This window comes from Lampris incognitus, chromosome 5, assembly GCF_029633865.1.
Source record: "Lampris incognitus isolate fLamInc1 chromosome 5, fLamInc1.hap2, whole genome shotgun sequence".
NCBI lineage: Eukaryota > Metazoa > Chordata > Actinopteri > Lampriformes > Lampridae > Lampris > Lampris incognitus.
This window is the reverse complement of record NC_079215.1, coordinates 66346813-66373914: the sequence shown is the minus strand read 5'-3', so window position 1 is coordinate 66373914 and position 27102 is coordinate 66346813. Positions and strand designations below refer to the sequence as shown.

Here is a 27102-nt window from a genome sequence, read left to right as displayed (position 1 = left end):
GTTAATAAGCTGTGAATATAAGTGCATGCCTTGAATTTGAGGTGAACAGTCCCTACCTCCGTTACTCCGCTTCAACACGTCAGTCGTGTGGTGGCATTACTGCTCAGTGTAAGTGTTGGCGTGCACGTACCTTTAATTCTATATGAGGGTGCAGGTGTGTGTGCACATACGGAGGGAGTGTGTGCATGTGTGTGCGTGGGCGTGTGTTAGAAGGGGTTGATGCGGACCCCCGTTCCCAGCGGTGAGAATGGGTTGACTTTAGCCCACATGAGGGCATCATTGAGGGAGATGGCCGATTTACCGTCCTCCAGGAAAAACACTGGACCCTGCAAATAAAGCAAAACAAAAACAAAGTTGAAAAACAGGGGTCAAGCCCAAGGCACATTTCATGGCTTCCAGTATCATTTATACATAAGCTAGAAATAAATAAATAAAAATACAAACAAACATAAGTTCACCTGGATTCGGTGTCCTGTGAAACAGGAGAGCTGAACGTCTGAGTGGCTGGGCAGGTTGGAGCCCGTCACATAGTCCGGACCATCCAAAAGTAATGCTGCTGGGAAAGGAGTGAGACATTTTCAGATAACCATCTGACAAAACTCTATTTGGATCACTGAGCCCCTGTGTATCCACCCATCCGTCCGTCCATCCATCCGTCCATCCATCCATGTCTGATTACCAGTGTTTTGAGGATGGAGTCTGTTTTCTAAGCAGGCAAACTCCGCCCTTTGACTTTCTGAAGGAGGAACGCCGGGAGCTTCATACACACACCTGGTGAAGAAAACAACAGTATTACAAACTGTATTACACACAGCCACAAGCATTTCACTCACCGGCTTCATCCAGCAGATGTTGGACACGGGGACCCCCGTAAGACAGTGTTGTAAAGCTGAGTCCGGCGGGGGTCCGGGTCCAACATCTACTGGATGAGGCGAGGGAAAAGGTTCAAGGTGAAAAGCTAGAGTTGATGAGTTATTTTTTCTCTTCTGGAATTTTCTCTGAGAGGAAAGCTACAGCCAGACTCCAACCAGTGCAGCGTGGAGGTGCTGGAAACCTGCAGAATCTGCACATCAGCTGAAACCCTGCAGGTCCGTTCACTGTAAGTGTTTAAAGCCATACTGAGGAGGACTTCCGGCGAAGAGGATTCGTCCGGAAGCGGCGCGTGCTGAGGTGGGAGGGGTTTGCTGGAGTGAAACGTGAAGGCGGGACGTACTTGGTGTGGGTGTGTGCACAGGCCCTCCAGGCGTCCAGCTCTACAGACAGCTGCTCTATCTTCAGAGGAACACACACCTCCTTCCTCTTCAGCAACTGACTGAGGAAGATGAAGAGAAACCCATTCAGCACATGAACCTGCTCACCGGCACCACTACACCTGCTGAGCATACGCACATTTCTATTCAGTCATCTTGATTATTGAACCTCCCCCCCTCCCCCTTTTCTCCCCCATTGTACTTGGCAAATTACCCCACTCCTCCGGGCCGTCCCGGTCTCTGCTCCACCCCCTCTGCTGAGCCGGGGAGGGCTGCAGACTACCACATGCCTCCTCCCATACATGGGGAGTCACCAGCCGCTTCTTTTCACCTGACAGTGAGGAGTTTCACCAGGGGGAGGATCACGCTGTTCCCCCCAGTTCCCCCTCCCCCCTGAACAGGTGCCCTGACCGACCAGAGGAGGCGCTAGTGCAGCGACCTGGAAACATACCCACATCTGGCTTCCCACCCGCAGACACGGCCAATTGTGTCTGTAGGGATGCCCGACCAAGCCGGAGGTAACATGAGGATTCGACCCAGCGATCCCCCTGTTGGCAGGCAACAGAACAAACCGCCACGCCACCCGGACGCCCAAAGTGAAGTGTTTTTTTATTTCAGTCGCTCGTGTCAACACGGTCATGATGGAGGCATTACAGCAGACTCCGTCATGAGGAGGAAACCGGATCATGGTTTTACACCACCTGACATAAAAGAGGACCTGCTGAGACGGACTGCAAAATGAAATTACAGACACTTTCACACCCCGCTTATAACAAACTGGTGTATAATATGTGTTGATAATAAACTGGTGTATAATATGTGTTATAATAAACTGGTGTATAATATGTGTTGATAATAAACTGCTGTATAATATGTGTTGATAATAAACTGGTGTATAATATGTGTCGATAATAAACGTGTATAATATGTGTTGATAATAAACTGGTGTATAATATGTTTTTATAACAAACTGGTATATAATATGTGTTGATAATAAACTGGTGTATAATATGTGTTGATAATAAACTGGTGTATAATATGTGTTGATGATAAACTGGTGTATAATATGTGTTGATAATAAACAGGTGTATAATATGTGTTGATAATAAACTGGTGTATAATATGTGTTGATAATAAACTGGTGTATAATATGTGTTGATAATAAACTGGTGTATAATATGTGTTGATAATAAACTGGTGTATAATATGTGTTGATAATAAACAGGTGTATAATATGTGTTGATAATAAACTGGTGTATAATATGTGTTGATAATAAACTGGTGTATAATATGTGTTGATAATAAACTGGTGTATAATATGTGTTGATAATAAACAGGTGTATAATATGTGTTGATAATAAACTGGTGTATAATATGTGTTGATAATAAACTGGTGTATAATATGTGTTGATAATAAACTGGTGTTTAATATGTGTTGATAATAAATTGGTGTATAATATGTGTTGATAATAAACTGCTGTATAATATGTGTTATAATAAACTGGTGTATAATATGTGTTGATAATAAACTGGTGTATAATATGTGTTGATAATAAACTGGTGTATAATATGTGTTGATAATAAACTGGTGTATAATATGTGTTGATAATAAACTGGTGTATAATATGTGTTTATAATAAACTGGTGTATAATATGTGTTGATAATAAACTGGCGTATAATATGTGTTATAATAAACTGGTGTATAATGTGTTATAATAAACTGGTGTTTAATATGTGTTGATAATAAACTGGTGTATAATATGTGTTGATAATAAACTGCTGTATAATATGTGTTATAATAAATTGGTGTATAATATGTGTTGATAATAAACTGGTGTATAATATGTGTTGATAATAAACTGGTGTATAATATGTGTTGATAATAAACTGGTGTTTAATATGTGTTGATAATAAATTGGTGTATAATATGTGTTGATAATAAACTGGTGTATAATATGTGTTGATAATAAACTGGTGTATAATATGTGTTGATAATAAACTGGTGTATAATATGCGTTGATAATAAACTGGTGTATAATATGTGTTGATAATAAACTGGTGTATAATATGTGTTGATAATAAACTGGTGTATAATATGTGTTGATAATAAACTGGCGTATAATATGTGTTGATAATAAATTGGCGTATAATATGTGTTGATAATAAACTGGCGTATAGTATGTGTTGATAATAAACTGGCGTATAATATGTGTTATAATAAACTGGTGTATAATATGTGTTGATAATAAACTGGTGTATAATATGTGTTGATAATAAACTGGTGTTTAATATGTGTTGATAATAAATTGGTGTATAATATGTGTTGATAATAAACTGCTGTATAATATGTGTTATAATAAACTGGTGTATAATATGTGTTGATAATAAACTGGTGTATAATATGTGTTGATAATAAACTGGTGTATAATATGTGTTGATAATAAACTGGTGTATAATATGTGTTGATAATAAACTGGTGTATAATATGTGTTGATAATAAACTGGTGTTTAATATGTGTTGATAATAAATTGGTGTATAATATGTGTTGATAATAAACTGCTGTATAATATGTGTTATAATAAATTGGTGTATAATATGTGTTGATAATAAACTGGTGTATAATATGTGTTGATAATAAACTGGTGTATAATATATGTTTATAATAAACTGGTGTATAATATGTGTTGATAATAAACTGGTGTTTAATATGTGTTGATAATAAATTGGTGTATAATATGTGTTGATAATAAACTGGTGTATAATATGTGTTGATAATAAACTGGTGTATAATATGTGTTGATAATAAACTGGTGTATAATATGCGTTTATAATAAACTGGTGTATAATATGTGTTGATAATAAACGTGTATAATATGTGTTGATAATAAACTGGTGTATAATATGTGTTGATAATAAACTGGCGTATAATATGTGTTGATAATAAATTGGCGTATAATATGTGTTGATAATAAACTGGCGTATAGTATGTGTTGATAATAAACTGGTGTATAATATGTGTTATAATAAACTGGTGTATAATATGTGTTGATAATAAACTGGTGTATAATATGTGTTGATAATAAACTGGTGTATAATATGTGTTGATAATAAACTGGTGTATAATATGTGTTGATAATAAACTGGTGTATAATATGTGTTGATAATAAACTGGTGTATAATATGTGTCGATAATAAACTGGTGTATAATATGTGTCGATAATAAACTGGTGTATAATATGTGTTGATAATAAACTGGTGTATAATATGTGTTGATAATAAACTGGTGTATAATATGTGTTGATAATAAACTGGTGTATAATATGTGTTGATAATAAACTGCTGTATAATATGTGTTGATAATAAACTGGCGTATAATATGTGTTGATAATAAACTGGCGTATAATATGTGTTGATAATAAACTGGTGTATAATATGTGTTAATAATAAATTGGTGTATAATATGTGTTCATAATAAACTGGTGTATAATATGTGTTGATAATAAACTGGTGTATAATATGTGTTATAATAAACTGGTGTATAATATGTGTTGATAATAAACTGGTGTATAATATGTGTCGATAATAAACTGGCGTATAATATGTGTCGATAATAAACTGGTGTATAATATGTGTTGATAATAAACTGGCGTATAATATGTGTTGATAATAAACTGGTGTATAATATGTGTTAATAATAAATTGGTGTATAACATGTGTTCATAATAAACTGGTGTATAATATGTGTTGATAATAAACTGGTGTATAATATGTGTTGATAATAAACTGGTGTATAATATGTGTTATAATAAACTGGTGGTTAATATGTGTTGATGATAAACTGGTGTATAATATGTGTTGATAATAAACTGGTGTATAATATGTGTTGATAATAAACTGGTGTATAATATGTGTTGATAATAAACTGGTGTATAATATGTGTTTACAAGTCTTGTTATGTTGTGATTCTAATCAAACTGTTCAGTATTTTCAGGAATCACGTCTACAGGCGTAAGAAAACTGACATTGGAATTTGTGTCCTTTCATACAGGGAAGAGAAGCAGCTTCTGTCTTCAGTATGTTGTGTATTCATACAGAGCAGTGTGTGTGTGTGTGTGTTTACCTGCTGTGTTCATACAGAGCAGTGTGTGTGTGTGTGTGTGTGTTTACCTGGTGTGTTCATACAGAGCAGTGTGTGTGTGTGTGTGTGTGTGTGTGTGTGTGTGTGTGTGTGTGTGTGTGTGTGTGTGTGTGTGTGTGTGTGTGTGTGTGTGTACCTGGTGTATTCATACAGAGCAGGTACAATGCTGCAGTACTGTCTTCTAATGGCCAGCAGCGCTCCAATGTAGCCACACAGGATCAACAGCTCACTACGGACTCTACACACACACACACACACACACACACACACACACACACACACACACACACACACACACACACACACACACACATATGAACAGACTGATAAAGTAGCCACATCTGGCAACAGATGGTTAGCAGGTGTTGGGTCTAGTTGATGGTTAGCAGGTGTTGGGTCTAGTTGATGGCTAGCAAGTGTTGGGTCTAGTTGATGGTTAGCAGGTGTTGGGTCTAGTTAGGTCTAGTTGATGGTTAGCAGTTGTTGGGTCTAGTTGATGGTTAGCAGGTGTTGGGTCTAGTTGATGGTTAGCAGGTGTTGGGTCTAGTTGATGGTTAGCAGGTGTTGGGTATAGTTGATGGCTAGCAAGTGTTGGGTCTAGTTGATGGTTAGCAGGTGTTGGGTCTAGTTAGGTCTAGTTGATGGTTAGCAGTTGTTGGGTCTAGTTGATGGTTAGCAGGTGTTGGGTCTAGTTGATGGTTAGCAGGTGTTGGGTATAGTTGATGGCTAGCAGGTGTTGGGTCTAGTTAGGTCTAGTTGATGGTTAGCAGGTGTTGGGTCTAGTTAGGTCTAGTTGATGGTTAGCAGTTGTTGGGTCTAGCTGATGGTTAGCAGGTGTCGGGTCTAGTTGATGGTTAGCAGGTGTTGGGTCTAGTTGATGGCTAGCAAGTGTTGGGTCTAGTTGATGGTTAGCAGGTGTTGGGTCTAGTTAGGTCTAGTTGATGGTTAGCAGTTGTTGGGTCTAGTTGATGGTTAGCAGGTGTTGGGTCTAGTTGATGGTTAGCAGGTGTTGGGTATAGTTGATGGCTAGCAGGTGTTGGGTCTAGTTGATGGTTAGGAGGTATTGGGTATAGTTGATGGTTAGCAGTTGTTGGGTCTAGTTGATGGTTATTAGGTGTTGGGTCTAGTTGATGGTTAGCAGGTGTTGGGTCTAGTTGATGGTTAGCAGGTGTTGGGTCTAGTTAGGTCTAGTTGATGGTTAGCAGGTGTTGGGTATAGTTGATGGTTAGCAGGTGTTGGGTATAGTTGATGGCTAGCAGGTGTTGGGTCTAGTTGATGGTTAGCAGGTGTTGGGTCTAGTTGATGGTTAGTAGGTGTTGGGTCTAGTTGATGGTTAGCAGGTGTTGGGTCTAGTTAGGTCTAGATGATGGTTAGCAGTTGTTGGGTCTAGTTGATGGTTAGCAGGTGTTGGGTCTAGTTGATGGTTAGCAGGTGTTGGTTCTAGTTGATGGTTAGCAGCATGTTGGGTATAGTTGATGGTTAATAGTTGTTGGGCTAGTTGATGGTTAGCAGGTGTTGGGTCTAGTTGATGGTTAGCAGGTGTTGGGTCTAGTTGATGGTTAGCAGTGTTGGGTCTAGTTGATGGTTAGCAGCATGTTGGGTATAGTTGATGGTTAGCAGTTGTTGGGTCTAGTTGATGGTTAGCAGCATGTTGGGTATAGTTGATGGTTAGCAGCATGTTGGGTATAGTTGATGGTTAGCAGTTATTGGGTCTAGTTGATGGTTAGAAGCATGCTGGGTATAGTTGATGGTTAGCAGTTGTTGTGTATAGTTGATGGTTAGCAGGTGTTGGGTCTAGTTGATGGTTAGCAGGTGTTGGGTCTAGTTGATGGTTAGCAGCATGTTGGGTATAGTTGATGGTTAGCAGTTGTTGGGTCTAGTTGATGGTTAGCAGTTGTTGGGTCTAGTTGATGATTAGCAGGTGTTGGGTCTAGTTGATGGTTAGCAGCATGTTGGGTCTAGTTGATGGTTAGCAGTTGTTGGGTCTAGTTGATGGTTAGCAGATGTTGGGTCTAGTTGATGGTTAGCAGCATGTTGGGTCTAGTTGATGGTTAGCAGGTGTTGGGTCTAGTTGATGGTTAGAAGTTGTTGAGTCTAGTTGATGGTTAGCAGATGTTGGGTCTAGTTGATGGTTAGCAGCATGTTGGGTCTAGTTGATGGTTAGCAGGTGTTGGGTCTAGTTGATGGTTAGCAGGTGATGGGTCTAGTTGATGGTTAGCAGCGTGTTGGGTCTAGTTGATGGTTAGCAGGTGTTGGGTCTAGTTGATGGTTAGCAGAGTGTTGGTCTAGTTGAGGCCTACAAGTCAAAATCCTGTCAGAGCATTAAGCTGGTAATGTATTCGGTTTTGCTAGAATGACATTTAGCTGCCAGGTCTTATCACTTAGGGAGATGCTGTGTAATGTTTTTATGAATTCATTAAAATGTGGAGAGTGTACACAACAAATTGAGAGCTGACCCTTCAATAAACACCTTAATTCCAATGCTGTCCCCTCAAATGGTCTGGTGAGACAAGCCTGGGCAGCATCGTCTCACTACCAGCAACTGAGATGTCATCCTTTATTCATGCACAGGAAGAGACGCTCACTATGAGCCATGACGACATGACCTCATAGTAAGCTTCATTTCATGTGCGAAAAGAAACGACCACATCTTATGCACTAACTTATTGGAAAAATCACAATATACAGCTTTAATGTGACTTAATTTCTTTTGCACTCTCTAAACGCTGACGTTCTTGGCGTACAAGGTCAACATGTGACAGAGACGATGCTCAGTGAAGAACTGCATGAGATGGTCGTAATGATGAGAGTGGTACACATACAGCAAAGATATATGAACAAGTAGTAATATTTATAGCAATAATCACAATAATGCATTTACTCGGTCAACTTGGCCAAGACAAGGCGATCTGTTCTGATGTAACTGAGCAGGTCCAAGATGGGCTGGACGCCGTCCACCGTCCACTCGGAGCCTCCGAGCTGCTCTGCAGAGGTGGGAATCAAACACACGGGTCAGAACCACATCACCTGAGACTACTCAGTCAAACTCACCTTTTTAGCTCAAAATCAAATAATGCATAATCATTTGGTAATTACTGTGAAATCATGTTTTATTTTTAACATTTTTATCTATCTATCTATCTATCTATCTATCTATCTATCTATCTATCTATCTATCTATCTATCTATCTATCTATCTATCTATCTATCTAATCAAGCTAGCTAGCTAGCTAGCTAGCTATCACATTTCCAGTTCTGAAATTATATATATAAAATTAAGTTTTTTTTACAGTTCAAGCTAACTTATTGCATAGCATCAAATAAATGCTAACCCTGTGTAGTGTACCTGTACTGAAAGGACAAACACAGACATTGTGTTTCATCACGTGATTATATTAAACTAGCTTACACGGATATACACTTGGAAAAGTCAACAATACCTTTGACATGTTCAATGCCAATTCTCAGAGCATCCTCTGGTTCAGAGCTCAGTAGGTGGAATTTAACAGCTGAAAACAAATCTCCCTCGGCCATGGCCGCCTCTGCCAAGGCCTTACACTCCTCCAACACCGGGAGACCACACTGGAACGACAGACACAGTCCATTTAGACAACAGTGACGACCACCTGATTGTCAAAGCTGTTTAACCGGTTAACACCTGACTCACCCTCTCATGTAACTGGTTAACTTCATTTGTACTCCCGGGGTAAAATGCACACAGCTTGGCTAGCAGGAGATGGTTGTCAGGGATCATGCTGAGCAGGTCTACCGACAACTGCCTGGACATAAACACACAGACAAAATGTCACTTTTTTAAACATCATTTACCCAGAGTAGTACGCTGAGCCCATGTAACGCCCTGCTGCACATTCACACAGTACCACACATTCACAGCTGGGAGCCGCCCAGTACAACCACGGTCTTCACTGGTGGCCACGGAGCAGCTCCACTGGAACAGCTGGTTTAGGGGTTAAGTGCCTTGCTCAAGGTCACATTAGCCGTGGGTGTTGAGGGAGGGGAAAGCGCCATTCATTGGTTCCCCCCCACCCACATTTTCCTGCTGGTCTAGGGATCGAACCGACGACCTTCTGGTCACAAGCCCACTTTTCTAACCTTTAGGCCACGGCTGCCCCCCTAACTGAAATGGCACATACTTTATTCAAACTAATAGTCAAGTCAACATTTACCCCCCCCCATAATTAAAAGGCTGTCCATTCATGTCAGTACGTCACAGAGAACAGTAGAACCACTGGGCCCTGGTGGTCGATATAAAATTGCCATATAAAACAACTGCATAACTGCAATAACTTCGAGTGCATAAGAAGTGCCTCCAAGGACGTATAAACAGTGGTGTTAATTGGATGTAGCATTAACTACCTGGGGTCAGTTATAGCAGCTACGCCCCCACGTCTTCTTGATTCACGTGGAACTTGTAAACTAGTGTAATTTGGAGGTGTTGCCTCATTCGGGCTTACAAAGGCATTCGGCTTTAGCCGAGTTTCAGATAAACCCATAAAATCAAGACTGTGGTCTCCTATCATGTCATGGATAAGCAGTGATGTAGGGGAAAGTGATCTAATGTTAAAAAGGTCAATGTTTAAAGTAACATTTTACAAGGTGGCAGCAGGGGATGGAAAACTGGAGAGCTTAATGTGGACGATGTTATTCTGGTTTCAGAAGTTGTAGCTCTTCTAATGAACATCCCGGTTAGCACTGATTATGACAGGGATGTGACTCCAGTTGCAGAGGGAATGGTTATCGATATGTTTCAGGACTTGGCAGCGATCACTAGGAGCTTTATCATTTGAATTAGCAAAAACTGCCCATGAGCCAGCAGGACCCTCTCTATCAAGAGTGGGTGTATTAAGAATCAAAACGAGGTTGTGAGGGTCTTGCTGGGGTCTTGGGGGGTGTAGGTCAGAAGGAGTTAAAAGCTACATAGTTGATCAGATCTAACACCAGTTGCCTGCTCCCTGTCCAGTTTGGATGGAAGCCATCAGTTTTACACAAATCACATTCAGCCGGAAACAAATCCAAATGGTTGATACAACCGTAACTTGTTGCCGTACAGAAGTTTTTCGACCACTGACAGGGGCCAAAAAGACCAGGCCAGGGTGGTCATGTATTTCCTGTGTCTCACCAGGTCGGGGTGGTCATGTATTTCCTGTGTCTCACCAGGTCGGGGTGGTCATGTATTTGGTGTGTCTCACCAGGTCGGGGTGGTCAGGTACTTCCTGGCCAGCAGCTCCAGGCAGTGCGCCGTGGCCTGACTGGCTGTTTCTCCAAGCACGACTCCCGCACACACGGCCAACTCCAACTCATTACCACGGATCAGACTGGACATTGCTGACTGGAAACACACACACACACACACACACACACACACACACACACACACACAGACACACACATACACACAGTCAGTAAGAAATACATGCTAGCTAGGTTTAGCAAAAATAGCACCAAATTTAGCCACAGTTAAATGTAGTCTAGGCGTCCAGGTGGTGTAGCGGTCTATTACGTTGCCTACCAACACAGTGATCGTTAGTTCGATTCCCTGTGTTACCTCCGGCTTGGTTGGGCATCCCTACAGGCACAATTGGCCATGTCTGCGGGTGGGAGGCCGGATGTGGGTAAGTGTCCTGGTCACTGCACTAGCGCCTCCTCTGGTCAGTTGGAGCACCTGTTCAGGGGGGACTGGTGGGAATAGCGTGATTCTCCCACGCGCTACGTCCCCCTGGTGAAACTCCTCACTGTCAGGTGAAAAGAAGCGGCTGGTGACTCCACATGTATGGGAGGAGGCATGTGGTAGTCTGCAGCCCTCCCCGGATCAGCAGAGGGGGTGGAGCAGAGACCGGGACGGCTCGGAAGAGTGGGGTAATTGGCTCGGTACAACTGGGGAGAACAAGGGGGAAAAATCCACCAAAAAAAAAAATAGAGTGGCCTATATTCCAAATGTTATTTTGTAGCTCCACTGGTTGTGAAAGAAAATGGCGGCGAATTCGACTCAGACTCTCATAAAATGCAGACTGAGCAAATGTGTGAAACTAAGTGTCATGCCCTCGACGCTTAATTTACATAAATTACACAACACTTAGTCATCGAGGAGGTTTCCAGAGTCAGTCTCTCAGACGACTGGCACTAATGGGCAGGTGACATAAAGATGACACACTGCTCGCATGTGCTAAGCTAACACTGTTTAACAGCTAGGCCAGGAGCAAGAAGTAATACAGCCTGGTCCTAACTGCTGAGCCTCTTCACCAGTTCCACAAAGCCAGACATTTTGCACCATGAAGCAACGCCCACAACAGCCCAACGTGCACACAGGTCGTACGTAGTATGTATACTCAGTTCTGACTGCAGGCAATATGACGCTAGTTTGCAAGAATACCCCCACCGTGTTGTGTCAACTACATTTTCTTCGGTGTATTTGTAGCATTAATCATTTGTCCTGGTCCCATGCTGCTGGGTTGTCTGTAGAAAAAGCACAGACTCACAGCGACGCTCCCTCCCTGAGTCATCCAGGCTGCGCTCACTGACCTGGTTTTCTAGCGACGGGTAGATGCTGTACGTCTGCAATTGCTGCAGACAAAGATTTGCATTTCAGACATGTAGATTTCGCTCTTATCGTGAATGTGAAATGGCACAGCAGAACACGGGACTCGGTTGGAGTCCCTCAGGGTGCATCCAGATTTATGGGGATTTTGTATGACAAACTGAAGGAGAATTTCTGATCCACTTTGCCAAATACTCTGGTCTTAAAATATGTTGAATAGTTTTGATTAGAGATGGCACATGGCAACAGCTGTTTTGTTTAGATGTAAAAAAATCTTAGGGGCGTCTGGGTAGCGTGGCGGTCTCTTCCGGGAATCGCCGGATCGAATCCCCGTGTTACCTCCAGCTTGGTCGGGCGTCCCTACAGACACAATTGGCCGTGTCTGTGGGTGGGAGGCCGGATGTGGGTATATGTCCTGGTCGCTACACTAGCGCCTCCTCTGGTCAGTCGGGGCGCCTGTTCAGGGGGGAGGGGGAACCGGGGGGGAATAGCGTGATCCACCCATGCGCTACATCCCCCTGGTGAAACTCCTCACTGTCAGGTGAAAAGCAGTGGCTGGCGAATCCACATGTATGGGAGGAGGCATGTGGTAGTCTGCAGCCCTCCCCGGACTGGCAGAGGGGGTGGAGCAGCAACCAGGGCGGCTCGGAGGAGTGGGGTAATCGGTTCTGTGCATAACTGTAGTCCACTGACTTCTGGGTTCTACTGCACCCTGCATCCTGTTTGTTGGCGTGTGCTATTGGCAGGGGCATATTTTTCACGATGTCTGCAAGATTTACCATGGATAAATGCCAGCGACATGCACACAACTGTCGACAAACTTTTATGATGATGAGCATCCTCATCCTCATAATTGTGGACGCAACCTGATATGCACAACTTGAAACTTGTCACCCGGTTGCTGGTAGGTGCAGGTTAAAGTGCGTGGACAGTTGTGTGCATGTGGTTTACATGTATCCACGGTAAATCTCGCAGGCATCGCGAAAAATATGCCATTGTCAATAGCACATGCCAGCAAACAGGAAACTGGTATGACCGCTGCAGTAGAAACCGGAAGTCAGTGGACTACAGTTATGCGCAGAGTCTATAGGCCAAGTGCAATTGGGAGGGGGAAAAAAAGTAAAAAATCTTGACTGCAAAGGCCCCTGCACACCTTCAGTTTGTTGTAGACGGGTGTGTAGGAGGGAAACTCCGTGGGCAAGAGAAGAGAGAACTCCTGTACACTACCCTTTGACTTGCAATAAACTTTAGTTTAGATAGCGATAGTTTCGGCCCTTAAGCTTTACCTGATGAGCGTCTAAGGACTGAAATGTTGCATCTCTAATAAAGTTTATTGCGAGTAAAAGGACTGCCTGCGGGAGTTGTCTCTTCTCTCGTTCGAATTTAAAAAGTAAAAAACATAAAAATAAAAAAAATAAAGCCATCCAGAGGTTCTATCCTTCTAAGCCAAACCTGACCAAGGCTACTATTACATAATATTTTCATCAATGTTCACATTTCATCTTTGAAAAAGACTATCAGCGGTTGATTCTGGAAGGGATACTTCAAAAATAGCGACAATGAATTATGTTAAGATGGGTGATGCTAGCATTTGTGAGACTTTCTTTGTTGAAACCTCAAAGCCAACCTGAATCCACATCATCAGGTAAATAAATGCGTCATTATGACCTGATCAAAAGAGAGGTTGTCAGACAAAAGTACCGAATGTTGTTCGAGGTGATCCTTTTACGTCCCAGTGCATTTCTACATTGAGTTGAAATACAGATCAATCTGGAAGCCCATATGTAGGCACCGAAACAACGCAGCACATTGGAGGTCTGTTTTAGGCAGCCATTTTTATACTTAACAACCGGTGTAAGCACTTGGAAAAGCTGCGAGCCCATGCCAGGCTTTCGTTTGCTGACTTTTCATCGGCATTCAATATGATGCAGCTGCATCTTTTAATAGACAAGTTGCCCTGTGACTTTAATTTTCATCAGCAGCTTGTGTTATGGGTCTTGGACTTCTTGACTGACAGTGAGCAGAAGGTGTCTGTAAATGTCTCTCAGACTATGTAGCTATATCCAGAGGCTCACCACAGGGATGCCTCCTTTCACCCTTACTTTTTATTATGTACACTGATGGTTGCAGGAGCACTCAGGAGGACAGCTATGGGGTCAAATTTTCTGACGCACTGCAGTGCTGACCCTCCTCCCGGGTTCAGAATCAGTCCATGGGAATGCTCTCACTGATTTTATTTCTTGCTGTGATAACAACTTCTTGGACTTAAATGTTTCTAAAACCAAGGAACTGATTATTGACTTTAGATGTAACAGAGTTGCTGCCAAAGAGTGCATCATACATAATGACAGTGTGGAAATGGTTACACCATACAACTATTTGGGCACTATCATCGATGAGCACCTTGAATCTGATGTGAACACCGAGGCTGTTGTGAAACAGGGGCAACTGAGAATTCACCTTCTCTGCAAACTAAATTCCTTTTCTGTCAGTCCCGTCATCCTCTGTCGCTTTTATCAATCTTTTATTGAGTCTTCTGAGTGTTTCTTTTATCTGCTGGATTCACAGCCTCATGGTAAAAGACAGAAACAGTCTGAACAGCATTGTTGAAATCTGTTCTAGCATCACCGGAGTGAAACAAAAATATCTGAATTCTTTTTGCAACCAACAAATCCTCCAGAAGCAGCGAGTATTTTGGCCTCTTCTGGACTTGTTCTAGCAAGTGAATGTTCTCTGTTGCCACCAGGGCGTTGTTGTGTTTTACCTGCTTGTTAAACTGACCGTTATTCTAAACCATTCAGTCCCTCTGCAATTTGACTACTAAATGCTCCACAGTGGGTTTTATCAGATTGTTTTATTGTCTTTATCACGTTTATCTTATTGTGCCCTTTTATAGATTTTATGCCACATTAAGCTCCCTGTGTGTTATCATTTCTTGTTTGTGTTATTTATTTGTTCGCATGTTGCTGTGTTTTACGTTCACAAGCTTCTCCAAACAAACTGCCCCTAGCGGGATTAATAAAGTTGTACTGTGTTGTATTGTACGAGGTGGGGTTTTAACCAGCTTCCTGCCAGCACATGCAGAGAAACACACAGACTGTCCGGTTGATCTCTCTGTGAATAACAGCTGCAGCATCACAGGGCTTCGCGTTCAAATACTAGAACATTCTCCCAGAACAGTTAAGAGCGATGCATGGCACTGATCATGTACCACTATCTTTTTCACACACACACACACACACACACACACACACACACACACACACACACACACACACAGAGTAGCTCTTTACCTCAATGTCGTCTACGGCTAGGTGGCAGCACGCTGCCAGGACAGAGCAGCCGTCTTGGAAGTACCACTCAGCCAGTTCTTTGGAGACCCTGCAGAGGAGACTAGACACAAACAGGGTTAATTTAGCCAGGCGCTGCTGAGACACCATCTGGGCTGTTTAATTTACATTTCATTTCTTGTGTGCTGAGCTTCAAAGACAGGAAAATCTGTGTGTCCTATTTCAATGCAACGCTAGAATTCCCAGTCTGCTTGATTTGGCACGGGATATAAGTGTGTGTGTGAGTGTGTGTGTGTGTGTGTGTGTGTGTGTGTGTGTGTGTGTGTGTGTGTGTGTGTTGGCTCACTCGTGATATTGCTGTCTGCTGTCCATGTCATTGTTCATATGGTTGTTGGTGGAGCTCTGTGGTCCATGAATGTTGCCCTCATATGCTCCCTGAGAAGAAGCAAAGGAGAAAACAACGTCACCACCGTACGCCGCAAAACGACCGACAGCATCATCAAACTCGTGTTCGCCAACCCCGGGTAATTACCATAACCTTTAAATCTGTTATCAGTATTTCAAAATCGGGGGTCATTTGGGGTTACCCCCCCCCCAAAAAAGAAAAGAAATCACCAGCAAACCCTAACACATCCATCCATCATCACTGACCATTTCCCATAGGTTTCCTCATCAGTTACAGGTCGGATGAATGGATGATGGATGAATGGATGATGCATGAATGGATGATGGATGAATGGATGATTATGTCTGAGGTTCATCATGTTATTAGAATAACTATTTTCCCTGTTAAAACTGTTGCTAAACTCAAATCTCTGGTGAGATTATATAAAGTTAACGAATGCACATAAAAGATGAGACAGGAGCTTGAATCATGCATAAAAATCCTTTTAATGGGCATCTGGGTAGTGTGGCGGTCTATTCCGGTGTCTACCAACACGGGGATCGGTGGTTCGAATCCCCGTGTTACCTCCGGCTTGGTCGGGCGTCCCTACATACACAATTGGCTGTGTCTACGGCTGGGAAGCCGGATGTGGGTATGTGTCCTGGTCGCTGCACTAGCGCCTCCTCTGGTTGGTCGGGGCACCTGTTCAAGGGGGGGACTGGGGAGAATAGCGTGATCCTCCCACGCGCTACGTCCCCCTGGTGAAACTCCTCACTGTCAGGTGAAAAGCAGCGGCTGGTGACTCCACATGTATGGGAGGAGGCACGTGGTAGTCTGCAGCCCTCCCCAGATGGGCAGAGGGGGTGGAGCAAATACAACTGGGGAAAAAAAATCCTTTTAATGAGAATAAATAAATTGGACTTTTAATTTCTATCTGTGGTGTTAAAAAAAGGTCCCAGTGGGCAATCTGGGGGCTTTTGCGGGGATAGCGCCAGCTGTGGACAAAGTACCCAATTGGGGCCTTTTCCTGGAAAAGAGGACTGTCTGGTTGCCCTACTCAGTTGCCAAGACGGCAATCCCTCTACGCACAGCAAACTTGAACCTTACATAACCAATCCTCCATGCAAGAAACTGTGAAAGCACTAGATTAGTGACTGAAAAGCATGTCTTGCAGTGTGCACCAGCCTGTCTCTCCTCTTCCCTACCTGTGCTATCAGCAGGGCCTCTTTCAGTTGTCCTCTGCCGGTGAAGAATGACACCAACTTCTTGATGTCCCCTGTGGCAATGCAGTATGGGATGGCGTCATCATTATCCTCAGCCATCAGCTGGTCAGCTCTCCTGGGAACACAGAGCAGCTGTTAGGCATGTAAAGACTGTACTTATGACTGACATCAGGTCTTTATGACTGACATCAGGTCTTCTATACTCACTGATGACTTGACAGGTCCAGTCCGGTGAAATCAACACGATGTTTTATTTTTTTTTTATAGGATTTTGTTCTCCCCTTTTTCTCCCCAGTTGTATTTGGCCAATTACCCCACTCTTCCGAGCCGTCCCGGTCGCTGCTCCACCCCCTGTGCTGATCCGGGGAGGGCTGCAGACTACCACATGCCTCCCCCGATATATGTGGAGTCACCGGCTGTTTCTTTTCACCTGACAGTGAGGAGTTTTGCCAGGGGGACATAGCACGTGGGAGGATCACACTATTCCCCCCAGTTTCCCCTCCACCCGGACAGGTGCTTCAACCGACCAGAGGAGGCGCTAGTGCAGCGACCAGGACACATACCCATATCCGGCTTTCCACCCGCAGACACGGCCAATTGTGTCTGTAGGGACGCCCGACCAAGCCAGAGGTAACCAGGGGATTCGAACCGGGATCCCCATGTTGGTAGGTAACGGAATAGGCCGCTACGCTACCTGGACACCCACGATGTATTTTTCCACAGAAGGTATATTTAATGTAAAGTTACAGTTGTTGTGAAAATATAACTAAAGCGCCATGAGAAGCTCTCCTCCTGGGTGTCAATATAATTTGACCTTTTCAGAAAACCAATAAGCTTATGGTAATAAATGACATCATCACATACTCTGATTTGATTGGACAGTCAATGACACGTCAGCATCAGCCTGTCAGTTGGTCTGTTTTTGAATAGTTGCCTAGCAACATCATGCTAGTTATCGAGCTAGCTAGCTATCAATAAAGATCCTTGTGAACTCAACTTCCTGAGAATTGTCTGAGTTCAGAAAGGGGGGGCACTGACACTGTTATTCATTCATTCATTCATCATCAGCCGCTTCTTCGGGGTGGGGTCGCGGTGGCAGCAAGCTAAGTAGGACACTCCAGATGTCCCTTTCCCCAGCAATGCCCTCCAGCTCCTCCTGCGGGATCCCAAGGTGTTCCCTGGCCAGACTGGACCTGTAGTCCCTCCAGCGAGTTCTGGGTCTACCCCGAGGTCTCCTCCCAGTTGGACGTGCCTGGAAAACCTCCAAAGGAAGGCGCCCAGGAGGCATCCTGATCAGATGCCCGAACCACCAGCTCCTTTCGATGTGAAGGAGCAGCGGTTCTACTCCGAGCTCCCTCCGGATGTCCGAGCTCCTCACCCTATCTCTAAGGCTGAGCCCAGACGCCCTACAGAGGAAACTCATTTCAGCTGCTTATATCCATGATCTCCCCCTTTTGGTCACTACCCAAAGCTCATGACCATAGGTGAGGGTTGGAACGAAGACTGACTGGTGAACTGAGAGCTTTGCCTTCCGGCTCAGCTGGCTACCGGCTCAGCTAACACTGCCATAACAAATTAAATGATACTTCTGAAGATGAAGAAATGACTCCCCTAGCATTAATATTACACAATAAAACCTGTCTGACTGAATCAAAATCACTGGACTGGATATTCAATAAAGCAAGAATTGAGGAGAAAGCTTAGAATGATCTCCAGCTTACCAAACAGAAAAAGAACCTGCCAATGGCTACAATATACTTGGATAAATAATCCGCTTTTTGCATAACCATTTGTGCTCTTTTGAATAAAGTGTATTTGAAAAAGCTGAGAGTAAGAATGTGAAGAAGAAATACCTCTGCATGAGCTTCTTCCAATACTTCAACGAAACTCCCGGAGCAACTGACAGCGCCTTGTCCCACTGGCAGAGGGAAAGACAAGAGATTCATACTGTCGGTACGTCAACATAACAGTGGGTTGTGTGTGTGTGTGTGTGTGTTTTCTGTGCACACAGCCTACCTGTCCCAGCTCCACCATTAGTTCACAGTATCGTTGGATCTGTCCCAGTCTCAAATGGAGATCTGCTGCTTCTTTCAACCTTTCCTCTTTACTGGGAGCCCCAATACCTCCTCCAAACTTAGACATCTTGACTATGGTAAGCTCCTGAGCCTCCGACTAGAATCCAAGAGAAGAAACATATTTCTGATACCTCCTTTCAACCTTGGACATTTGTGAAACGGTCATTTTAGATTCTGTGCATCAGAGTTGACTAGAATTAGGATTAATTGGGAGGAGAAGACTACAATGGCATCATCTTCAATTGCACGCTTTGAGAAACAATCTGTGAACCAAATCCAAACAGGATTGTGAGCCTTATTAACTTTCTTGACTCTATGCATCTGCTGAGTAACTGAACTACATTAGATGTAAATTGCAGAAGTTTAAAATATAGTAGAGTACATACAATCTAGGGATATAGTTGAGCTGAAGTCAACACAAACACATTCCTCATCATGCTCAGGGCCTCAGACTAATGTAAAACAGATGGGTTTGAGTCCCAAATGAAATAAATGTGCAGGATTTGGACTTTATGACGTTGGTGAAGAGACATATCGATGATAAACGACACTACATTGTTGTTGTGCAGAGCACCGGTACCGGAAAAGCAAAGCAATGCTCTGGTTAAGAACACCAGATAACCAGCATCCGGGTGGCGTAACGGTCTGTTCTGTTGCCTGCCAACACGGAGATCGTCAGTTCGAATCCCCGTGTTACCTCCAGCAAGGTCGGGCGTCCCTATAGGCACACCTTGCCGTGTCTGCGAGTGGGAAGCAGGATGTGGGTATGTGTCGTGGTCACTGCATTAGCGCCTCCTCTGGTTGGTCGGTTGGGGCGCCTATTCGGGGGGGGGGGCTGGAGAGGCATTCAATGGATCAAAGTCTGAGAATAGCTGGAGTGAATGCAAGCAAACAACACTGTCAAAATGTCCAGGATTTTACAGCACAACTACTCGAAGACACACTTGCACTGGACGAGGAACCTATGCTCGAAAATGGAGTTGGAGACAGAGAGCGAAACTGGAAATGAGGACGAGGGGGATTGAAAATAAGAGAAGGAGGAGGAATATATCTAATTGCTCAAGTGATTCTAGTCAGTCACTGAGAACAGAAGAGGCGTATCTAGTTGGGACGATAACCGTGACATGAGAAGACGGGATTTTCAAGGACCCACATGAGGTTGGAAGGTTTGTAGGGAGAACACTTAGAATGTACCATCGATCAGGACGACTAGCAGTGGGATGGTTATCGCTGATTGTATCTCAAAGCATCAGATAGACAGAGCCCTTAAGATGGAGGTATTTAGAAGGTCTCTCTTTGAGACTCGCTTCCTACTCGGATTAAAAGCAAAGAAGAAGGGAGTGATAAGTGGCGCGCCACTGTTAGCAGAGACTGAGTCATTTCGGGTTGTTGCAGGTGTGTGTGAGGCAGGAAGACTGACTAGCACCCGACAAGGGGAGAAGGAGGACAGTACTTCTGTGTTTTCCTTTAGAGGGGCACTTGTCGGAAAAAGTGCACCTTGATTATGTGAGTTCCAGGGTGAGGCCACATGAGAGCGCTCCTCTCAGATGTTTTTGTTGTCAAGAATATGGGACATTTTGCTGCAGTTTGTAATGGAGTCAGAAGATGTGGACGATAGGGGGGAGGTCAACTGCAATGTGGAAAGTTGAGAGGGGAGATCATGATACGGGGTCAGCACAGTGTCCAGAAAGAACGAAGGAAGAGAAAGCGAATAAGATGCGAGCAGAAAAGGGATTTTTGGATGCCGAAGCTGTTAAGAGAATGGGGAAAGACAACGAGAATGAGGTGAGACGAGAAGCTAAGGAGGACAAGTCAGTCAGGAAGCATGCTGAGTTTTTGGCCTTTTCGGCAGTGCTAATTAACTGTACTGCCGGAGTAAAGAGAAAATCCGGGAGAACTGACGTAACTGTGGATGCAGCAAGGGCATTTCTGGTGTTGGGAAAGTTTCCGGAGGAGTGCAGCAGCTGCTAAGCGAGGCTTTTAGTCCCTCTCGGAGACCTGTGAAATAATTAGTTTGGGAAGATATGAGTTTCTTTCTTTGTCTTGTTAGTAAACTGGTCCACTCGCCGTTCCAGTTGGTAGCGGTAATGCACCAAATCATAGTTTGCCAGGAGGAGAAGTCTGCTTGACCGGGCACACAGAGCGCTGAGAACCTGACCGGACGACATACAACATCAGATCCTAAGGGTACACCACCATTCATATTTGGAAACAGTTGAAGTTCAGTATTAAATTGAGAGACATGTCTTTCCTACCGGATGGCGTGTCACCCTCCTGTCTGGAAGTCTGTGCTGACCAGCCGGCCCCCATTTTCACACTGATCTTCAACAGGTCACTGCAGCTGTGTCAAGTCCCCTCCGGCTTCAAGAGCTCCACTATCATCCCGGTCCCCAAGAAACCCCGTATCACAGGATTAATGGACTACAGGCCTGTTGCCCGAACATCGGTGGTCATGGCGTTGGCCGACCTCGTTTTCCTCAAACCATTCCTGGACAACTTTTACAAGGTGGCAGGGCGCATTATCCTGCTGAGAGAGGCCACTGCCACCGTGGTCTGCAATGATGATTAGGTAGCTGGCACGTGTCAAACTGAATGGCTTGACCTGGGGTTTTCCAGCAGAATATTACCCAGAGCCTCACACTGCCCCCGCCGGCTTGCCTTCTTCCCATACTGCATCCTGGTGCCATCTCTTCTCCTTGTAAATGTTGCACACGCAGCTGCCCATCCACATGATGTAAAAGAAAACGTGATTCATCGGACCAGGCCACCTTCTCCCACTGCCCCATGCTCCAGTTCTGACGTTCACGTGCCGGTTGTAGGTGCTTTCCGTGGTGGACAGGGGTCATCATGGGCACTTTGTGGCTACTCAGCCCCGTATAGAGCAAGCTGTGATGCGCTGTGCGTCCTGACACCTGTCTATCATAGCCAGCATCGACGTATTCATCAGTTTGAGCTACAGTAGATCTTCTGTGGGATCAGACCAGACGGGCTAGCCTTCACTCCCCACGCACAACAATGAGTCTTGGGCGCCCATGACCCTCACTGGTTGTCCTTCCTTGGACCACTTTTGGTAGGTACTGACCACTGCATACCGGGAACACCCCACAAGACCCCCGTTTTGGAGATGCTCTGACCCAGTCGTCTGGCCATCACAACTTGGCCCTTGTCAAAGTCACTCAGAGCCTTATGCTTGCCATTTTTTTTCATCTTCCAACACATCATCTTCAAGAACTGACTGTTCACTTGCTGCCTAATATATCCCACCCCTTGACAGGCACCATGGTAACAAGATTATCAACGTTATTCACATACCTGTCAGTGGTTTTTAATGCTTTCGCAGATATCGGTGTACAGTAAATGAGATAAACAAACGAGACTTACTGTTTTAAATCTTAGCAGATGTTTCATGTGCATCACTCCTTTGCTATAGCTAGGTGGCAGTAGTGAGTCGTCCTGGCCATTGACGACTGACACCAAGTCCCAGAGATTGCTACTGACCCCTGGAGGCTGGTGAAAGAACGAAAACACACACACACACACACACACACACACACACACACACACACACACACACACACACACACAGTCAAGGAAAGAAACTGATTTAATTATAAAGCTCCTTTCAATATACTTGCTCGCATATTTTAATATTCAACAGTGTTTAAGTCTGATTTTTGAATAATTGTTTCTAGGAATATTTTTTATGTAAATAAACTGCACCTTCTCAAGGTAAATAGTTAAAAGTAATTAGCCAGCATTTAGAAATATACTACAAGGGAGCTTCCTAGAGATTTTTGTAATAGACATAGGAGGGCACGCTAGTTCTGGTTCTGACATCCAGGTTAAATCCGCAGCTCATTCATGTCCAGCGTATGCTGTAGGTCAGGGGTCGGCAACCTTTTGGATTTCCTGCGCCACTTTACAAAGTAAAAAAAAATAAAAATTACAGACCCGAGTTTATTTTCATAATGAGCATTTATTTATGCACTGCTGTTGCTCGTCTCCCCGACTCTCCCCGATTTAGAACCGCGCTCCAGTCAACCCACCTGGCGAAGGTCTGCTCTCTGGCCAACGACGTCGACAAACTGCTACCCCTAAACGGAAAAAACTCCCACTTCTCCACATCTGCTGCCCTGCGTCTCACTGAAACCCGGCTTAGTGAGCACATCCCGGCCAGTACACTTCATCTGCCGCAGCTCCAACTCCTCCGGGGCCAGCTGGTCAGCACAGACTTTCAGACAGGAGGGTGACACGCCATCTGGGCCCAGTGCCTTCCTGGTCTTCTGTCTCTGGAAGAGCTGGTGTACATCCTCAACACAGATCCTGAGTGCGGATGGGGGGCGGGGGGTGCAGTTGATGTGTTGTGGCCGGAGAAGGTGAGGGGTGTAAAAGTGCGCTTATCGAACCTGCAATAGAATCCAGTTAGATCGCCCGCCAGCTGATGGTCCCCCGCAGTGTGTGTGTGTGTGTGTGGGGGGGGGGGGTGGTCTCCTGTAGCTGGTAATGCATGGTGTTCCAGTGGTTAGCACCGTTGCCTCACAGCAAGAAGGTCCTGGGTTCGAACACCAGGCCATCTCCGGTCCTTTCTGTGTGGAGTTTGCATGTTCTCCCCGTGTCTGAGAGGTTCTCCTCAGAGCACTCCGGTTTCCTCCCACCATCAACCCCCCCCCAAAAAAAACATGTATGTTAGGGCTGATACTCCTGTCTATGCCCCTGAACAAGGCAATAGGAAGAAATAACTGGAGTTGGTCCCCAGGTGTTGCATGGCAGCTGCCCACTGGTCCTAGCCACACAGCTAGGATGGCTTAAATGCAGAGAGTGACTATGTATAAGTGACAAATAAAGTGTGCATTCTATTCTATTCTATCTGTTTTTCAACTTTTCACCTTTTTGTCACTCTGCTCTCCTTTGTGAGTGTGTTTCTGGCTTGGTTGTACCGGATCCTATCTCCGCTCCTGTAGGCTTCCTCTTTGGCCTGCCGAAGCTGCCATGTTTTGGTGGGCACACACGTGTCCTCACAAAAGCTGATGCGAGATGTCTCAGTGTCAGTAAGTTCGTCCAGGTCTGTAGAAGCAGCCTCAAAAACACTTCAGTCTGTGCAGTCAAGGCAGGTCCGGAGCTCCAGTTTTAATTCATTGGTCCCTTTCCACATAGTTTTAACCACCACAAGCTTTGCAGATTTTAGTTTCTGTAGGTTGGGATAAGATGAATCAGACAGTGATCAGAGAGTCCCAGGGCTGCATGGGGGACAGAGCGATAGGCGTCCTTGAACATGCTGTCTATATTTTGGTAGTGCGTGGCTGACGTTTGTGAGGTTTGAGGTTCCGATTCTGTTTGTGATATTCATGGACAGGATCTCAAGGTGCAGCCAAGGTGAGGAGTGTGTCCATTGTGGGAACCTCAGAAGTGCATCTCTGCTCTTCGCAGATGATGTGGTTTGTTGGCTCCATCAGAACACGACCTCCAGCGCACTGGGGCGGTTTGCATCTGAGTGTGAAATGGCCGGGATGAGAGTCAGCACCTCCACGTCTGAGGCCGTGGTTCTCTACCGGAAAATGGTGGATTGCTCCCTCCGGGTTGGAGATGAGTTGTTGCCTCAAGTGAAGGAGTTCAAGTATCTCGGGGTCTTGTTCACGAGTGAGGGTAGGATGGAGCGGGAGATTGACAGGTGGATTGGTGCAGCATCAGCAGTAATGTGGACGTTGTACCGGACCGTTGTGGTGAAGAGGAGCTGAGCCGGAAGGCAAAGCTCTCAATTTACCAGTCAGTCTTCGTTCCAACCCTCACCTATGGTCATGAGCTTTGGGTAGTGACCGAAAGGGTGAGATGGCGGATACAAGCGGCTGAAATGAGTTTCCTCCGTAGGGTGTCTGGGCTCAGCCTTAGAGATAGGGTGAGGAGCTCGGACATCCCGAGAGAGCTCGGAGTAGAGCCGCTGTTCCTTTGTATCGAAAGGAGCCAGATGAGGTGGTTTGGGGATCTGATTAGGATGCCTCCTGGGCGCCTCCCTTTGGAGGTTTACCGAGCACGTCCAACTGGGTGGAGACCCCGGGGTAGACCCAGAACTCACTGGAGGGACTACATGTCCAATCTGGCCTGGGAACATCTTGGGATCCCCCAGGAGGAGCTGGAGGGCGTTGCTGGGGAGAGGGACGTCTGGGGTGCCCTACTTAGCTTGCTGCCACCGCGACCCGACCCCGGAGAAGCGGCTGATGATGAGATGAGATGACTGAGGTTTGTTCTTATACAATAGGATGGGTTAAATGCAGAAACACATTTCATTGTAACCAGACAACAGAACAATAACAAAATAAAGTGGGTTTCTTTCTTCTTTCTGTTAAAACAGCCAAGGATCATGAGTAGGGAGTCTGGATATCTGTGCTCCATGTTTGTAATTTGATCAGCAGGTGTTATTACGCCTCTTTAACACAGGCCTGGGGAGGGTACAGACACCCACCAGAATACATGATGAAAAGTCCTGCGGTGAATAGCATGGGGAAAAAGGTCTCTAAGTGCGGGTTGCATGATTTCTTCAACGCTGTGATCTGTACACCAACCTTGGTTTATCTAGAACAGTGTTTCTCAACCCAGTCCTCAAGGACCCCCTATCCTGCAGATTTTCATTGTAACCCTGCATAGGTAGCCCTGCTTGTACTTACTCGACCAATCATCTCGCAGCACTTAATTATGCAAGGTGTGCAACATCTGACAAAATTCATTGCTGATTGGTTGAATAACTACAAACAGGTACCTATTCAGGGTTGCAAAGAAAATATTCAGGATAGGGGGTCCTTGAGGACTGGGTTGAGAAACACTGATCTAGAAGCATATGCCCCCCCCTGCCCCCCCCCCCAATATCGTGGTCCGTCTGGAGGAGTTGGAACTGCGGCAGATGAAGTGTACAGTCCGTGATGTGCTCACTAAGCCAGGTGTCTGGGAGACACAGGGTGGCAGATCTGGACAAGTCCGAGTCTTTTTCCGTTTAGGAGTAGGAGTTCGTCCATCTCGTTGGCCAGACAGCGGACATTCGCCAGGTGGATTGACGGGTGGGTGGTTGGGAATCCCTGCTGTCGCAGTTTAACGAGTGCTCTGGCTCGCTTCCCCCGTCGCCGTCTTCTCCCCCACAGAGCTCCTACCCCCCCCCCCCAGCCAAAAGCTCGGCAAGACTTGAGTTATAACGTTCGGTTAGGGTGGGTGAAAAAGTCGTTCAGTTTGTCCAGTGGACAGGTGGAGGCTGACAAGTTCTTCCCTGCTGTATGTGACCAGTGAGTGGACGCTGGAAACTGAACAAATAAACAAAAACAGGAAAAGTACAAGAGAGCGCAGAACCGAGGCTCCCGTCCACGGCACCATCTTGATGACTTAATACAGTCTCCAGACTATAATTAATAATAATAATAATAATAATACATCTTATTTGTGGGCGCCTTTCAGAGCACTCAAGGACACCTTACAGAACACAGTAAAAAAACCAAGAAGCACTGTAAAAACAAGCAGCACCGTAATTACTCCTAAACAAAATTAATCATGAAAAAAAAGAAATCAAACCAACTCAAAATGCAGCACAGCATTTAAATTAGCACGTCCTGTTAGCACACATGGGATTCCTGCTGCTTTCCATGCACGTGCCTGCTATCGAGCAGGGTATGACTGCTTTGTGAATCATCTGTAAGGATGCCGACACCCTCAGCCAGTTCACTAGTAAAGGGTTTCCTGAGATTTGTCTGGGGAAATGTGAATAACGTCCTACAAACGTTCCATAGCTTGCTGCTTATTTCATACCCAGTTTTATCTACTTTGGAAAAGATGGAACATTAGCGTGTCTCATAAGAACAAGGAGCTGCTGTGCTAACTAGCATTTTAGGTGACGCGGAGTCTCAAAATTGCCCATGCTGGGTGTCCGGGTAGCATAGCGGTCTATTCCGTTGCCTACCAACACGGGGATCGCCGGTTCAAATCCCCGTGTTACTTCCGGCTTGGTCGGGCGTCCCTACAGACACAATTGGCCGTGTCTGTGGGTGGGAAGCCGGATGTGGGTATGTGTCCTGGTCGCTGCACTAGCGCCTCCTCTGGTCGGTCGGGGTGCCTGTTCAGCGGGGAGGGGGAACTGGGGGGAATAGCGTGATCCTCCCACGTGCTACGTCCCCCGGTGAAACTCCTCACTGTCAGGTGAAAAGAAGCGG

General features: G+C 45.0%; 1 protein-coding gene across 2 annotated transcripts in view; it reads right to left on the bottom strand.

Annotated features, from left to right (window-relative positions):
* Positions 1-206: 206 nt before the first annotated feature.
* wdr17 (WD repeat domain 17) overlaps positions 207-27102 on the bottom strand; it is a 54231-nt gene continuing 27335 nt past the window's right edge. The window contains exons 17-31 of one of the 2 annotated variants that reach the window (XM_056280745.1): positions 22301-22426; positions 18861-19016; positions 18698-18762; positions 16827-16959; positions 15583-15671; positions 15240-15339; positions 10601-10740; positions 9058-9169; positions 8831-8972; positions 8272-8374; positions 5527-5628; positions 1214-1312; positions 680-771; positions 459-556; positions 207-326 (exon numbers count right to left, since the gene is read on the bottom strand). In XM_056280745.1, coding sequence (XP_056136720.1) covers positions 207-326; positions 459-556; positions 680-771; positions 1214-1312; positions 5527-5628; positions 8272-8374; positions 8831-8972; positions 9058-9169; positions 10601-10740; positions 15240-15339; positions 15583-15671; positions 16827-16959; positions 18698-18762; positions 18861-19016; positions 22301-22426 — 1677 coding nt within the window. The remainder of the gene's footprint in view (positions 327-458; positions 557-679; positions 772-1213; positions 1313-5526; positions 5629-8271; positions 8375-8830; positions 8973-9057; positions 9170-10600; positions 10741-15239; positions 15340-15582; positions 15672-16826; positions 16960-18697; positions 18763-18860; positions 19017-22300; positions 22427-27102) is intronic. The other variant, XM_056280746.1, reaches the window with a different exon arrangement.